A 16,826-nucleotide genomic window follows, 5' to 3' on the forward strand; every position below is an offset into this window, starting at 1 on the left:
AGGAAAAGAGGCAAGGATGCAGGATTTGGTCTGAGTCCTGCCATTGCAAGGGGGCACCACATCTATTACAGTGCTGGATGGATCCATTTCTACCACAGAGAAGGTTGAATCTGGATGAGCTAGCAAATCGGCAGGGGTGAAGGCCCATTTCAGACACTCAAAGGCTCGCTAGGCTGCCACAGGCCAGTAAAATGAGGTTTTTACTTAGTAGAGTGGGGAGAGGGCTAACAATAGATGGCAATAAACCAGACACAGGCTACCAAATGTGGGAAGTGCAGCTGGGCTCCAAATCACCACCTCCAATTTCACCCTGCTCAGCAGCTCTTTGGGTCTCTGGACTCTGAACCAAGAGTGAAACCAAAAGAGACTATCTATTGGCTTTATCCATCCTGGTGGGAATGCCACTATCAAATAAAAACTGGAGCATAAAACACGGCTGTGGCCGTGGGTGTAAGTGGAGGCCTAACTTCATCAGCAGGGTCTCAGTTGGACTCTCCCATGTTCCCATTTACTTGATAGAGCTGCTCTGGGAGAGAAGCAGACACCTGGCCTTTCTCTTTGCAGCAAATGAGGCTGGCTGTACTCCACATGGGGCGTGACCCATTTTGGCTAGTGGGGGCCTTAGTGGCCTCCCTATGCTCCTATTCAACCCTGTTCAGGGCCCTGACAACATATGCTGATGCATCTACTTTTCTAACACCCCACTCTCTTCTCCATGGGGTGGCAGTAGAAGTTTCTCAAAGACCCCCATCAGCATGTGCAAGCCTGGGAAAGGGGTGATGCAGTGGGGAGGGAAGGCATATGGTTAGGGTGGGAGACATGGACTGATTCCCTAGCAATAAATGTCCTCCTTCTTGCAACTCTAGAGCCTCACAAACAAGAATCTTGGGACCAGGAGGGAAGTCGGAGCTAGGCCAGAGACAAGTCCCCGAGTGTCATTTGGAGCCCGCTGTCCTGGGGAGGACACCTATAGCGAAGGCATCTTTTCCCCATGTGAGCGCCGGCTGCTTTTAGAGGATGGGGATGGTCCAGGCTTCAAGGCTGATGCACGAACATGAGCATGAGCCTGCAATGTGATGCTGCAGCTAGTAAAGCGACCAAAATGCTGGCTTGTATCCATAGATGCTTCTCAAGCAAATCCCAGGACATCATTCCCCCCTTGTATTTGGCCTTGGTGAGGCCGCAGCTGGAGTGCTGCGTCCAGTTTTGGGCTCCACAATTCAAAAAGGATGTGGAGAAGCTTGAGAGAGTCCAGAGGAGAGCCACGCGCATGATCAGAGGTCAGGAAAACAGACCTTTCAACGACAGGCTGAGAGCCATGGGACTCTTCAGCCTGGAAAAGCGCAGGCTCAGGTGATCTGATGGCCACAAATAAGTTTATCAGGGGTGACCACCAGGATCTGGGGGAATGTTTGTTCACCATGAGGTTGAACGGTCAATAAACTAGCACAAGATCCTTTCAGGCTGGACGTAAGGAAGAATTTCTTTACTGTCCGAGCCCCCAAGGTCTGGAACAGCCTGCCATCGGAGGTGGTTCAACCACCTACATTGAACACCTTCAAGAACAAACTGGAAGCTTATCTTGCTGGGATCCTAGCTGACTTCCTGCCCTTTGGGCGGGGCGCTGGACTCAATGATCTTCCGAGGTCCCTTCCAGCCCTAATGTCTATGAAAGTCTATGCAAAGATCATCTCCTCTCAGGTTCCCCCAGCATCTGGGCTGGTCTCTGCCTGAGGTGTCTCCTCTTAACCCTTCACCTGCATCAAACCTGGGAGGCCAACCTCTGTGTCTTTTGGGTTCTACAGTGCGTGTTGCTGCAATGCACCAGCATGAGACTGCTTCCCTGCATACACTGGTGGGTGCTGAGCAGGCATACATCCTCAGTCCCTTCCTGTGTTGCTGGCAGAATCATGGACACTCCTGGATATGGATGCACTGATGCTGGGCCAGTTTGGAGGAGTGGAGGAAGCACTTCCCACACTCTGAGCACTGATGTAGCTTCTCCCCCGTGTGGATAATCTGGTGTTGGGCCAGGTCAGAGAATTGCTTGAAGCTTTTCACACACACTGAGCACTGATGTGGTTTCTGCCCCATGTGGATAAGATGATGCCGGGCCAGGTGAGAGGACTGCTTGAAGCTTTTCCCACACTCAGAGCACCGATGTGGTTTCGACCCCATGTGGATGAGCTGGTGTCTGTTCAGGTAGGAGGATGTGGCAAAGCTCTTTCCACACTCCAAACACTGATATGACTTTTCCCCCATGTGGATACGCTGGTGCTGGGCCAGGCTGAAGGATCGGTTGAAGCTCTTCCCACATTCCGAGCACTGATGTGGCTTCTCCCCTGTGTGGATCAGCTGGTGCTGGGCCAGGTTACAGGATCGGTTGAAGCTTTTCCCACACTCCAAGCATTGATATGGCTTCTCCCCCGTGTGGATAAGCTGGTGCCGGGCCAGGTCAGAGGACTGCTTGAAGCTTTTCCCACACTCCAAGCAATGATATGCTTTCTGCCCCGTATGGATAATCTGGTGCCAGGCCAGGTCAGAGGACTGCCTGAAGCTTTTTCCACACTCCAAGCACCAATGTGGTCTCTCCCCAGTATGGATGAGCCGGTGTTTGGTCAGGTTGGACAACAGGATAAAACTCTTCCCACACTCCAAGCACTGATGTAACTTCTCCCCCATGTGCATAAGATGGTGCCGGGCCAGGCTGGAGGATCGGGTGAAGCTTTTCTCACATTCCGAGCATTGATGTGGTTTCTTCCCTGTGTGGGTCATCTGGTGCTGGGCCAGGTTACAGGATCGGTTGAAGCTTTTGCCACACACAGAGCACTGATGTGGCTTCTCCCCCGTGTGGATAATCCGGTGCCGGGCAAGGTCAGAGGACTGCTTGAAGCTTTTTCCACACTCTGAGCACCAATGTGTTTTCTCCCCTGTGTGGATGAGCCGGTGTTTTGTCAGGTAGAAGGATGTGGTGAAGCTCTCCCCACACTCCAAGCACTGATATGACTTCTCCCCTGTGTGGATCAGCTGGTGCTGGGCCAGGCTGGAGGATCGGTCAAAGCTTCTCCCACATTCCAAGCACTGATGTGGCTTCTTCCCTGTGTGGATTAGCTGGTGTTGGGCCAGGTTACAGGATCGATTGAAGCTTTTCCCACATTCTGAGCACTGATATGGCTTCTTCCCTGTGTGGATCAGCTGGTGCTGAGTCAGGTTACAGGATCGGTTGAAGGTTTTCCCACACTCGAAGCAACGATATGGTTTCTCCCCTGTGTGGATAATCTGGTGCCGGGCCAGGTCAGAAGACTGCTTGAAGCTTTTCCCACACTCCAAGCACTGGTGTGGTTTCTCCCCCGTGTGGATGAGCCGGTGTTTAGTCAGGTTGGACAACAGGATGAAGCTCTTCCCACACTCCGAGCACTGATGTGACTTCTTCCTTATGTGCGTATACCAGTGCCTGGCCAGGTTGGAGAGCTGCCTCAATCTCTTCCCACGCTTGGTGCAGCGGTGCCATGCACTCTGATGCTGGGACAGGTCTTGCCAGCAGATTAAGTTTTTCCTGCACTCAGTGCAGCAGCATGTCTTCCTGTCCAGGTGGATGTGCCTGTGCTGAGGACAGGGAGAAAAAAAAAAAAAAAAAAAGGGTGAATGTCTTGCCATACTTGACACAGCTGTGCCTGATGCTTCCCCCTCTGCACAGGTAGGTGCTTGACCAGGTCTGTGGAGCACACAACGCCCTTCCCCACTTTGGTGAAGTGGTGGGGTAGCTCTCCAGAATGGGTCTGGTGGTGAGCAACGTGGGTAGAGGCAGGTGAAGCTCTTCCCACACCTGGTGTATATATAGGGCTTGTCCCCAGTGTAACTTATCTTGTGAAGAGCCAGGGCTGATGGGCACTTAAAGGTTTTCCTGACCTTGGGGTGGGGCTGGGCTCTGTGTCTATGCTGGGCAGTGAGCTCCTGCTTCCCTTTGAGGCTCTCATGCAGTGCCTCTTTCCAGTGGCTCCTTAGGTCTCTCAGCTCCACACAGCTACAACCTAACACTCCCTGCACCCAGAGCTCTTTCCGGGTTCTGCCCTTTTTCCACTCTCACACTCAAAAGGAGATGGTACCTGGTTCATCACTACGTTCTCCTTCTGCTTTTGGGGCCTCCCCTGACTCTTGTGCCATTGCTCCTTCTCAGGTTTCAGGGAGTCCATCTCATCCAAACTCCCTGGGGAAGCCTGTGCCGGCTCCAGGTCTGCAGACCCTTCCACAGGAGGCTTCTCCTCAGCTCCGCTCAGCATCCAGGCACCTCCTACATGGGGAACAGAAACTCCAGATTAGTCCCTGCCCTGCTGCCAGAGGGCAAACCCTACTATTCCTTCTGCTAAGATGGGCCTCAGAGCAGGCCTGGACCTTGGCACTTGTGTTTCCTTAAGAAAACAAGGTCTTCCCGCCAAAGCCTCAAGTGCTGGGGGTGAGGGAGGGGCAGGTCCCTGTGCTGCATTAATGTTCCCTAGTCAGTAGAGTTCAGAGTTTCTGGCGCAGCTGTCCATCCCATCACCTCAGGCCCTGCCAAGACAAGCACATGTGGGACATGCATGTTAGGGCAGTGCCTGAATAGCTTCATGCTCTAATGGACTAAGCATGAGGGGAAGACTTAGAGCTCTGGCTCTCTTCTGAGAGGAGCAGGGCTGTACTTCCTGCCTGCTTCCAGGGGAAGATCTTGTGCAAGGAATGCAACCATGGAGCTTTCCTCTGCTGATGGGTCTTGGGTGGCCTCCATGTCCCAGGAGTCTTCTAAGGCCTTGGCATGAATCTGAACCTGGACTCTGTGCTGAATCTCAGGCTCTGTGACACTTAAGGCCCCAGACAGGACACAGGAAGGGAACAATTCTGGTGCAAACCATGGGGGATTCACTTCCCACCCCCCAACAACCTGAAATCTTATGAATCCCAATCATGGATTCTATATAGACCTTGGATTTGACACATTACAACCTGCCTGACATCTGATTCACAAGGTACCTGCCAGACCTGACCTCTTACACTTTTTCCCCCCACCCCTCCCTACTTTTCTGCCCTTTGTCTTCCTAATTTCCAGCCATTTCCTTTTTCAAAGACCATCTGTTTTCTACCTCGTATTACCAGGACTGTAGTCTCCCTGACTCACCTTCGGCTTTTCCCCCCTCCCCTCCCTGCTTTACCTTTTGTTTTCCCCCTCCCCTCCCTGCTTTACCTTTTGTTTTCCTAATCTCTACCTATTTACATGCTCAATGACAACTTGTCACACTTTTAGCTTCTCTCATTCCTTGGAGTCTCAGAACAGCAGAGACTTCCTATTCCTGAAGAAGGGTGATTGTACCCAAAAGCTTGCCAAGAGCTTTTTTCTAACTACTCAGTTGGTCTAATAAAAGATACCACATCTTCTCAAAGAACCTTGCCTGCCTATGTCCTTAGACCAACATGGCTACAACCAAAAACCCAGCAGAGTGGGAACAACACCTGCCTGGACAAATTACAGCATAATATACTGTGTTTGAGGTCAGTACCCTGGAATGGCAGCACAGGACAGACCTGCCATTTCCAGGTCCCCCTGGACCTCTGGGCATGAAGCTTTATTGAGAGCAGAGTGAGGTGGAGGGGACAACCACAACTCACCTGGCAGCAGGTTCTCTGATCTTGGGATTTCCCCACTGTCTTCATCATCACAGACCCAGAGCTCCATCTGTCCTTGCTGGATGCTGCAGATTAAGGCAGGTGTGGGACCTTGATATCCTGTTTGGGGCAGCAGTTAAAGAAAGTTTGTGACTAGATAGTAAACGCAGAATAACCAACCTGGATTTGGGGAACGGATCCAATGAACTCATGGTTTCTACTAGGGCTCTGATGGATAAGGGAGAATAGGCATTTACGATGAAAGAGAAGGCACTGCAGGAAGAAGCCTTCAAGAGATGATGGTCCTCATCACCCAGGTGGTAGAGCAGGGGTGGGCAATTATTTTGGGTGGAGGGCCACTTACTGAGTTTAGCAAGCCATCAAGTGCCACATGACAGGCACCCGGTAGCAGATAAATATTAATTTTCTAAATATTTTAGGGGCCCCGCAGGCCAGATGGAATGTCCCAGCGGGCCGCATCTGGCCCACAGGCCGCATTTTGCCCACCCCTGTGGTAGAGGGCTAGTCGTAGGAAACAAAGCACGAACCATTCCTGATTTAGAAAGAGCACTAAACTGACAGAGTCACCAGGGACAGGTGTGGAGATGCGGTGATCCAAGATGTACTAGGGAACAGAAACAAAGCTTCTACTGTTTTCAGAGTACCAAAAAGAACAGATATTGGACATGTTTATGGATGGGTAACATTTATCTTATTGGTGTAATTCCAGGAAAAAGAGTGAAAACGAGCTTAGGAAAGGTTTAAAGCAAGGCAGTGAAAAGCATACATGACAGGTGGATGACAATGAGATTTTTTCTGGGAGAGAAAGTAATTCATCATCTCCAGGGACAGAAAAGAATGATTTCATAACTGTAGCTGCAACTGAACAATCATTCCATCCATTGGGAGGATCATACCAGGAGGAGGGATGATGAGTGCACAGGTTGGCAAATATTACAGGATTTAACACAAAGTTCCTGGGAGTCATGGATATGGACAAAAGGAGGCAGAAGGAGACACATTTCACAGCATGTGAAAGGCCATAATACAGAAATAGAATGATAGACTCACAGAACCAGAAGGGACCTAGAAGCTCATCAAGTCTGGTCCCCTGCCAAAGGCAGGAGGTTAATGAGCTCAAACTAGCTCAATGAGGTGCTTATCCAGCTTCTTGAACACCTCCAGGGATGGTGACCACACCACCTCTACTGGGAGTGTTTTCCAGATTCTGGTTACCCTTATGGAGAAGTTCTTCCATATGCCCAGTCTAAATCTATTAGTTTGTGCCCACTGGTCCTCATCCTTCCAAGAGGTGCCTTCCTGAAGAGCTGCTCCCCCGATCTTGGTGCTCCCCCCTGACATATTTGTAGGTGGCTATCAGGTCACCTCAGCCTCCTCTTACTCAGGCTGAACAAGCCTAGTTCTTCTCAAAGGGCCTATCCTCCAGGCCCCTACTCATGCAGGTGGGCTTTCTCTGCACCCTATCCACATCCTTCTTGAAAACTGGGCACAGTACTCCAACTGCAACTTCACCAGTGCCAAGTAGAGAGGGAGAACCACCTCTCTGGAACTGTTGGCAACATATCAACTGATGCACACCAGCTTCCTATTCCCCCTGCTGGCAACCTCATTGCAATGTTGGCTCATATTCCTTTTCTAATCGACAGCAACCCCCAGGTCCCATTCGGAAGCTGTGCCAGCCAATGCCCATCCTATAATTATGGTGACGGTTCTTCCTACCCAGATGAAGGGCCCGGCACTTTTCCCTGTTGAACCCCATCTGATTCTGATCACCCCTAGCCCCGTCTAGGTCATCCTGGATCCTTACCCTATCGTCTGGTATTCTTGCAATTCCCCACAGCTTGGTATGGTTGGCAAACTTAATTATAGAGCATTCCACTCTCTCATCCTAGTTGTTAATAAGTACGTTAAAAAGCACAGGTCCAAGCACTGATCCTTGTGGGATATCACTGGAGCCAGCCCTCCAGGATGAGGCTATCCCATCGATGACAACTCTTTGGGACCAGCCCCTAAGCTAGTTGTCCACCCACCTCACCGTAGATTGGTCCAGGCCAGTACCCTCCAGTTTAAATGAGAGAATTTCAAGGGAGACTGAAGTCTAAGTAGATGATGTCTACATTATGTCCTTTGTTCAGCTGGTTAGTTGTCTGATCGTAAAAGGACACCAGGTTTGTTAGGCATGATCTACCCTCCACAAAGCTGTGCTGGTTGTTTCTTGATACCCTGTCAGTTACACGTTTGTGATTGATGGCCTCCTTAACAATTTTATCAAAAGTTTTTCTTAGGACTGAAGTCAGATTGACCGAAGTCAGACATCCCTCCTCCCTTTCCTTAAAGATGGGTACTATGTTGACCCTCTTCCAGTCATCTGGGACCACCCCCAAGTTCCATGACTTTTCAAATATCTTTGCCGAAGGCCCTGCTACGAGTTCAGCTAGTTCTTTTAGGACTCTTGGATGTAGGTCATCTGGCCCAGCAGACTTGAAAATGCCCAGTTGTTCTAACAGGACCCATTACCAGGTCAGGGCTGATTTCATGTTGTCTGCTGACATCCAAATATTCCCTGGGCCCCTGGACAGCTCGTTAGCCTTCTGGAATACTGACGCGAAGTAACCATTTAGGAGCTCAGCATTTTCATTGAGATCTACTGTGGGCTGTCCCTCCATATTTAGTAGGGGTCCCACAGTGGAGCTTGATTTTTCCATGCTCCCCATGTACCTGTAGGACTTTTTGTTGTCTTTAATTTCAGATGCTAGCTTGATCTTCGTGCCTGCTTCGGCTTTCCGTATCTCATACCTGCAGAACCTGGTTATACAAGTGAAGTTTTCTCTGGCTGATGATCCTTTTTTCCATTGCTTACACGTATCCTTTTTTCAAGAGTTCTCCAATATCCCTGTTGAGCCAAGCAGGTCTCTTGGTTCCTTTTCCGCTTTTTGATCTCATGGGAACCGCTGCTTTTTGAGTGGAGAAATTGCTCCCTTGAGGAGGCACCATCGCTTCTGAACTCCCAAATCCACCAGCTGCTGGTCACAAAGGGTCTTTCTAACTGGACTCCCAAGTTCATTAAAGTCTGCCCTTCTGAAATCTAGGACCTCTGTTCTGTGAACTGAAATCCCACCCCTCTGGTGGATGGTGAACCGACGCAGTGGTCACTGTCAGCCAGAGTACCACCAATCCTCAGGTCCCCTACCACATCCTCCCCTTTGGTAAACACTGAGTCCAGAGTGGCTTCCTCCCTAGTTGGTCCTTTAACAACTTGTGACAAGAATAGGTCATCAACAGCTGCCAAGAAATTGGCTGACCTGCTGGACCTGGCCAAATGGTCCCCACAACAGTATCATAGTTGGTAGGGTCAGAAGGGACCTGAGCAGATCATCAAGTCCGACCCCCTGCCATGGGCAGGAAAGAATGCTGGGGTCAAATGACCCCAGCTAGGTGTTTATCTAGCCTGCTTTTGAAGACCCCCAGGATAGGAGCAAGCACCACCTCCCTTGGAAGTTGGTTACAGATCCTAGCTGCGCTGACTGAAGTAGCGCCTCCTGATATCTAGCCTGTATCTACTTTCCATCAACTTATGGCCATTATTCCTTGTTACTCCCCTTGTTAACAGATGTCAGGATAGTTGAAATCACCCATGCCAGTCAGGTCTTTGGTGCTGGCTGCCTCAGTCAGTTCCCTGGAGAATGCCTGATCATTCTCCTCTGACTCCCACCATGAGATCTCGCTCTCCTGAACCCCCCTGTATCTTGACCCAAGGGTTTTGAAGGACCTCTCCCCACTATCAAACCTGACCTGCAGGGAGAGGTACCATTCCTTCACACGGAGGGCCACCCCCCTTTTTCTCCTAATGCAATCTTTCCTGTAGAGCCTGTAGCCATCAATATCCACTGCCCAAGCATGTGTGTTGCCCCGCCAGGTCTCCGTGAACCTGATGAGGTCAAAATCTTCGCCTAGCAGGAGAGCTGGCTCCTCCCGTTTACTGCCCATGCTTCTGGCATTCCCATAAAGACACCTGAGTTCCCCTCTGGTTGCCTCAAGTTTTCAGTCACTATGCAAATGTCTTGCAGTGTTGGTGCTCATCTGGGTGTCTGCTACTTAGATGCCCTCTCCCAGGTCATTGTGGAAGGATTCGTGTACAGTAGTGGCTTCATATACAACAGTGGAACCTCCCTCTCCCCCCGGTCTTGCCTAGTTTAAACCCTCCTCAGCAAGTCAGCAATTCTCAGGGAAGAGCTTTCTCCCTCTACCTGAGGCAAATACCATGATCTACATGCAAGAGATGATGGCTGAACTGTCTATAAAGATCGAGGAATCCAAAGGCTACATGGTGATACAATCTCCAAAGCCTTTGGTTGACCTCCTCGATGCACTTCTCCCTTTGTCAGCCTCAGCCCGACTGGGAGGACTGAAAAAAAAACCACTTGGTGCCCCTAGGTCCTTGAGCTTCACCCCCCATGGTCTTGTAATCAACGCATTATTCTCCCAGAGCTGTTTCTCACCATGTCATTGGTGCTCACGTGGACAAGTAGTGGTCTGCAGGGTGGACCAGCTCAGGCCTATATGGTCTTTGTTGAGCTGGAGAAAACATTTAAGCACTTCCCTAAAAAATCCTCTGGGGGAAAGGGAGGGAAAAGAAAGCATCAGAAAAGCAAAGTGATCTAGTAAAACCTAATACCTCAACCCTGCATGCAAGCCAGAACAAGCCCCTGTATGAGAGATCCTCTTGAAATGAAAACTGGTTTTTAGTAGCTCCTGCAGCTAGACCACTTCTTTTTATCAGTGATGGGCATCTGATCAGCAGAGGGATTTTAGGCAGATCACAAGAAAACTTTTGAGAATGGCAGTGAGTTTGAGAGCACAGGCCTTAACATAAATACAGCAAAGCCAGAGTCTCTGATCTATAGAGATGAAGATATTAGGAAGCGACGTGGACAGAAACTTCCATTAACCTTTTAGTAGAAGTACCTCAGGTATGTTATGTATACATATGTCTCTAGAGGAGGAGTTGAGGAAATGCATCATCCACCTATTTTAGCAGGAGAGGCTGATAAGACTTTCTATTAACTTCTGCTGGGTTGTAAGAGGAGAAGAAAGGAGATTTAGATAATCACAGAATGGAGCACGCTAGAATTATTAAATGTGTTTGGAGAGGACACACTAGTGAAGAGAGCAGTGGGGAGGAAGTGGATTTTTATAGATTTATAGATTGTAAGGCTGGAAGGGACCCCAGAAGATCACTGGGTCCAACCCCCGGCACCAAGCAGGAAAAATAACTGGGGAGGTCAGGTGACCCCAACAAGGTGACTGCCCAGTCTCCTCTTGAAGATTTCCAGGGTAGGCGACTGCACCACCTCTGGAGGGAGCTTATTCCACAGTCTGGACACCTGACTGTGAAGAAGTTTTTCCTAATGTTGAGCCTGAATCGATCTTCCAGGAGTTTTCCCCTCGGGTGCTTTGGTGAACAGTTGTTCACCAAGCCCTTGATGTATTCCCCTAATGTAGTGGTAAGCTGCTACCAGGTCTCCTCTCAGCTTTCTTTTCTTCAGGCTGAAGAGTCCTAGATCCCTCAGCCTTTCCTCGTATGGCTTGCCTTTTAAGACTCTGACCATACTGGTGGCTTCTCTTTGGACTCTCTCAAGTTTGTCCACATCCTTGTTAAAGTGCAGTGCCCAGAACTGGACACAGTACTCCAGCTGTGGTCTCACCAGTGCTGAGTCGAGCAGAAGAATCACCTGCTTGGTTTTGATGGAGGTGCATCGATTGATGCATGCCAGAGTATTATTTGCCCTAGTAACTACAGCACTGCACTGTCAGCTCATACTCATACTGTGATCTATTGTTACCCCCAGGTTCCTTTCATTCATGGTGCTAGTCTGGTGCCACCAAGCCTGTAGGTGTGTTGGGGGTTGCTCATCCCGAGGTGGAGCATTTACATTTCTCAACGTTGAACTTCATCAGATTCCGATCCACCCAACTTGCTAGCCTGTCTAGGTCCCCCTGTATCTGTAGCCTATCTTCAAGTGAGACCATGTTCCCCCATAACTTGATGTTGTCCATAACCTTGGCTAGCAAGCTCTTCACCCCCATATCCAATAAAGATGTTGAAGAGTACTGGACCAAGCACTGACCCCTGCGGGACACTGCTGCCCTGATTTAAACCACCAGCCAAAAGTTCATGAGGATGAGACTGGAAACAGGGAAATGACTACAAAACTTCAGAGGTCACATAGCTCCAGGGAGAAGCAAGAACCAGAACTTTACCCAGGGAAACGAGGGCTTGGTAATTCTTCAGCATCTCATCCCGATAAAGCATCTTGTCTTCATCTTCCAGGAGCTCCCACTCCTTCCGTGTGAAATACACAGCCATGTCCTCAAACACCTCCTGGAGCTGCAGTCATAAGTGTTATAGCGTCAGTGTCTCTTCTTCCAGCCCCCACTGCCCTGTCTAGAATCATTCTGTACTACAACTAATTGCAATCTTAACCATGACAAGTAAGGATACAAAATTCCCCAATCTTCAGCTGACGTGATATGGATGCAGCTGTGGATACAGGAGTTCGTGTGTCAGCTTTAGCCCAGCGCATCATATTCTATTTGCTCAGTCCTTTGAGGTAGCCTGGGCAGGATTTTTAGAGGCAGTGAGCCCCAGCTCCATGCACTGTGACCAGGCCTTCCCATGCCAGCACCCCTGGCTTTCTGCACTTGGCAGGGAGCTCATGCTAATGCCAGTTTGGTGTGCTTGCAGGCTTCATCACCACAGGCTTGATGCTCTTCAGGTCTCTCTGCTCCCCAAATTTTTTACAGAAGCCCTGGCTCCTCCTGCCCTCTACCCCATCTGTAGTTTTCAGTTTCATAGTTGGTCGGGTCGGACGGGACCTGACCAGATCATCAAGTCCGACCCCCTGCCATGGGGAGGAAAGAATGCTGGGGTCAAATGACCCCGGCCAGGTGATTATCTAGCCTCCTTTTGAAGACCCCCGGGCAGGAGCAAGTACCACTTCCCTCGCAAGTTGGTTCCAGATCCTAGCCACCCTGACCGTGAAGTAGTGCTTCTGATGTCTAGCCTGAATCTACTCTCCGTCAACTTGTGGCCATTGCTCCTAGTTACTCCTGGTAGTGCTCAGGGGAACAGGGACCTCTCCCATTTCCCGCTGGTCCCCCCTGGTAAGTGTATAGACGGCCACCAGATCCCCTCTCAACCTTCTCTTGTGGAGGGTGAACAGGCTCAGGTCCCATAGCCTCTCCTTGTAGGGCCTGCCCTGCCGCCCATGCAAGTGGCCCTCCTCTGCACCCTCTCCACGTTGTCCACATCCCTCCTGAAGTGCGGCACCCAGAACTGGATGCAGGACTCCCACTGCGGCCTGAACAACGTTACATAGAGGGGGAGGATCACCTCCTTGGCCCTGCTCGTGATGCATCTGTGGATGCACGACAAGGTGTGTTAAGCTTTACTGTACTCCCAATCACAACTGAACCTGGTGCCCTGCTCACCTCCAAGCTCTCCTCCTGCTTTGGGGGCCTGCCCTGCCCCTTCTGCACTTGGCCTGGCTCGGGTGTCAGGGAGCTCCTCTCCCCCAGTCTTGCTGGGGAAGTCCTCTGCAGCTCCAGGTTTACAGCTCCCTCCTCAGGAAGCTGCTGCTGTTCAGCTCTGCTCAGTGTCCCAGCACCTTTGGGGTGGGGAAGAAAATACAAAGGTTAGCCTTGGTGCTGCTGGCATGAGGAATGCCCTGCTAGTCTCCAGTACTGGCCTGGGACTAAAGCAAATAGAGACTTCAGTGTGTGGAAGAGGGGGAAAGAAGGAAGACTCAAAATCCCACAGCTCTTTCTAACAGACCTCCAGAGGCATGAGGCTGGAGATGAGCCCCAGTAACTGTCCCAGTGTGGGATGGTGATCACAGCATCCTGCCAGAGCCTACAGAGACATCACTCCCTGAGAAAGGAGCTTGAGGGACGTTGGGGTTGTATCAGTATCCACGTGCGTGTGTGTTGGGGAGCGGGGAATACAAAGTCAGCCTTCTAGAGGGCATGTGAAATGTTTCCAGGGCTACTGGGAGAACAAGAACCACTGATCTGTTGGAGCACTGACTCCATCAAAGTGTTCTGGCAGAGATTTCTCCACTGAGGGATGGTGCCTCCTGTTGCTGGAAAGGGGAGAACCACTGCTCCTTACCTGCACCAGAGGAAGGGCCTTGTCTGGGGCACCATCCCAAGGAGCTTTCATCTGTTGACAACTCCCAGGTCTCCTCAGTTCCAGGGAAATCTACAACAGAAGAGAGCCCTTGGTTAACTGTACCTGAACCAGCCAGAGGCCACTAGGGAGTCTTATTTCCCCAGACCACCTCCACCAGCCCCTTATTGAGCACAGAGGGCTCACGGGGGCATGAGAAAGGGGTCAGTGAACATTGACTATTGAAATATGAAGTACATCACTGATTTTTACCATGGCAGCACGTCAAAGCCCAAGCAAGATAAAACCTGTGTGCGCTGAGGACTGCATGCATGCATTGAGAAAAATCAGGGTCCTCAGCCTAGGAGTTGCTTACTTACAGGAATTAGAGCTCTGTCCCAGCCCAGCCTTGTGGTTATGAATACTGTAGCCCTGTCATAGCCAGGGGCAGACATCTGACCCTCTCTCCCTGCATGCAAGACAGCCACTCAAGCACCCAGACCAACGCAGAGGCCTCCATGCTGTAACTCACCTGACTCCTGGTGGGGTACAGGCTCCACTCTAGAGACACAAGGTGGCTTGTCCCCACACCCTGGGGTTTCCCTCTGTCCTGCCTCCTCTAGGGGCATGTTCCCATGACAGGCCTTTGGCTGCTCCAGCCAAGAATCACCAGGGTCCTGCCGTGCCCCAGTGGGCTGCACCTTGTATGAGGATACCGCCCTCATCTTCACACTTGTTGTGATCTACAAAAGAGATAAGTATGTCATTGCAGGGCCAGGAACTAGAAGAGATGGAGCTGGGAGGGAACACTGTGTAAGCACATGGAGGTAGGAACACCCTCACCTGGAGATTTTCATCCTTATCCTGCCCCAGCTGGAAGCCCTCAGCCAGGGCCACGGCATCAGCACAGGTCTCCACGCCGCACCCCCACTCCCAGCTCTGCATCTCCTGGGGCAGGATGGCCAGGAACTGCTCCAGCACCACCAGCTCCAGGATTTGCTCCTTGCTGCGGCGCTGGGGCTCCAGCCAGCGCTGGCAAAGCTCCCACAGGCGGCTGCAAACCTCCCACGGCCCCTTGGCTTCCAGATAGCGAAGACCCCGGAAGCGTTGGCGCCAGGTCTCTGGGGTGGGGAGGTCGTCCCCCGGTGCCAGCTGTGGGGTCCCCGAGGACATCTCGGCCTCAGAAGGGGGCTGCAAGGCCTGCATCACCTCCCGCCCCTGCATCTCCTGATGTTGGACTGGTGCCTCCTGCAGCCGCTGCTTTACTGCTTGTGCTGCCGACTGTCTTGGAGACGCCCCCGCATCCAGACCTGGAGGACACAAGGGACCTGTCCTGCCTCCTCGGCTGCTGCCTGGAGACCTCCTGTGCCTGCTCCCCCAGCTTCACTTCAGGCTGCACCAGGGCTACGCAGGGAAGGGCCACGGCTGCCCCGGGCTCCAGCGCCGCCCCCGTCTCCCTGAAAGAGGCCTCAGCCCGCCGAGGGCCTGGGCTCCCGCTCTCCCTGCGCTCAGGCACGGAGCCTGCCCGCAGCACGGCTGCCTGTGGGAAAGGAGGCACTTACAGACTTCACCACACGAAGCGAGGCCCTGGACCCCAACTGACCCCGAGCCATCCCCCTCCTGCCCCACACGGGCTGCGGGCGCCGGGCTGGCTCCAGAAACCCCCAACCAGGGCCCCCCACCTGGCACGCAGCGCCCCGGCCCTCCGCAGCGCCCACCTTCCCCACGGCCCCCGCAGGGGCCACGGCTCCCCGCACAGACGTGACAGGGCCCTCACCCCCACACGCCACCCCGCGGCCCGGGCCGTGCGCAGCGCCCGCCCAGGCTGCAGACAAGGCAAGCCCCGCCCCGCCCCGCCGCGGGGGCTCCTGGGAGCTGAGCGCAAGCCCCGCCCCCGCATTAACGTTTGGTGCCCCCGCTGGGCTCGGGCACTCACGTGGGGGCAGCCCCCTTCCGGCCACGGCCCCGCCCCCAGGCCCCCGGCCTCAGGTTCCCGCTTGCGGCTGACCCCTGAGTCCTGGCCCCGCCCGCGGGACGCCCAGACCCGACCCTCCGCTTCCCCCACCAGCCCTGCGGCCCGTGCCTCGGTTTCCCAGCGCCGCCCACCCCCGAGCCCGCCTCCCGCCACGCCCCAGCCCCCCCGTCAAGGCCTCGTGCCTCAGTTTCCCCCGACCCCTCCAGCCCCTGTGCCTCAGTTTCCCGAAGAGCCTTTCTGCCCCCAGCCCCTCAGCCAGGGGCAGTTTTGCTCTGCTCGGGTCCGAAGCCGGAGGCTTCTCCGGTGCCGGCCCAGCGCTGCTGGCTGCACAGCTGGACGTGCCGCCCAGGCCCCTTCCCTCCTGCGCCAGCACCACTATGGGGCTCGCTGTCCTGACGGTCCCTGGTGCGGGCGACCTGCGGGCCCTTCCTGAGACGGCTTTTTCCTGGTCCGGGTCACTGGACGCGCACGGGAGTTTGTCCCAAGCAGAGGAAGAGAAAACTCAGATTTTCTTGCGGTACCAGCAGGGGCTGCGTCGTTCACCGCCCCCTGCGCGCTTGCACCCCCGTCCTGCCCCCAGCCTGCGCCTGACGAGGAAAACCAGGACAGGGAAAGCCTCCTTGCAAGCAGGGAGCTGTTTATTATCCCCAAAGGAGATCTGGACTCGGGCCTGCAAACACACAGGCCCTTTCTCCTGCTGTGTGTCAAACCCTGCCCCTCCTCCTCCTCCCCCCACAATACCAGCTCTGCCAAGGAAAACGCGCTAGTTTTAACCTGTGACATCAGGTCCAAGGCGTCTCACCCAGGTGGGCAGGCGCAGCCTCCTCGCACGTCCAGCTCGGCCTTCTCCCCCGGCCAGGCACGTCCCGTGTGTGGACACAGCGCCGAAGACCCCAGGCCCCACTTCCCCTAACCCGTGTCTTCTGAGTGCCCACCAGGACCAGCGGAGGAGCCAGGCCCAGTGCTCAGCTGTCCCTGACGCTGGTACGGCTCACAAGAAACCCGGCAGAGCCCAGCAGCCAGGTGCGC

The 16,826-nt window shown here is 53.0% G+C and overlaps 1 protein-coding gene across 1 annotated transcript; it reads right to left on the bottom strand.

The window, feature by feature from the left end:
• Positions 1-181: 181 nt before the first annotated feature.
• Positions 182-15,674, bottom strand: LOC149852717 (uncharacterized). Its single transcript, XM_090029691.1, has 9 exons — positions 15,541-15,674; positions 14,666-15,362; positions 14,355-14,565; positions 13,826-13,915; positions 13,147-13,322; positions 11,917-12,043; positions 5,638-5,754; positions 4,107-4,291; positions 182-3,606 (listed from the first exon to the last, which is right to left on the bottom strand). The coding sequence occupies exons 2-9, from the start codon at positions 15,044-15,046 to the stop codon at positions 1,909-1,911; spliced, it is 2,985 nt and encodes a 994-aa protein (XP_089885817.1). The 5' UTR covers positions 15,047-15,362; positions 15,541-15,674; the 3' UTR covers positions 182-1,908.
• Between the last annotated feature and the right edge of the window lie 1,152 nt (positions 15,675-16,826).

The sequence above is a fragment of the Crocodylus siamensis genome, chromosome 15 (assembly GCF_052110815.1).
Source record: "Crocodylus siamensis isolate JL-2025a chromosome 15, ASM5211081v1, whole genome shotgun sequence".
NCBI classification, from domain to species: domain Eukaryota; kingdom Metazoa; phylum Chordata; order Crocodylia; family Crocodylidae; genus Crocodylus; species Crocodylus siamensis.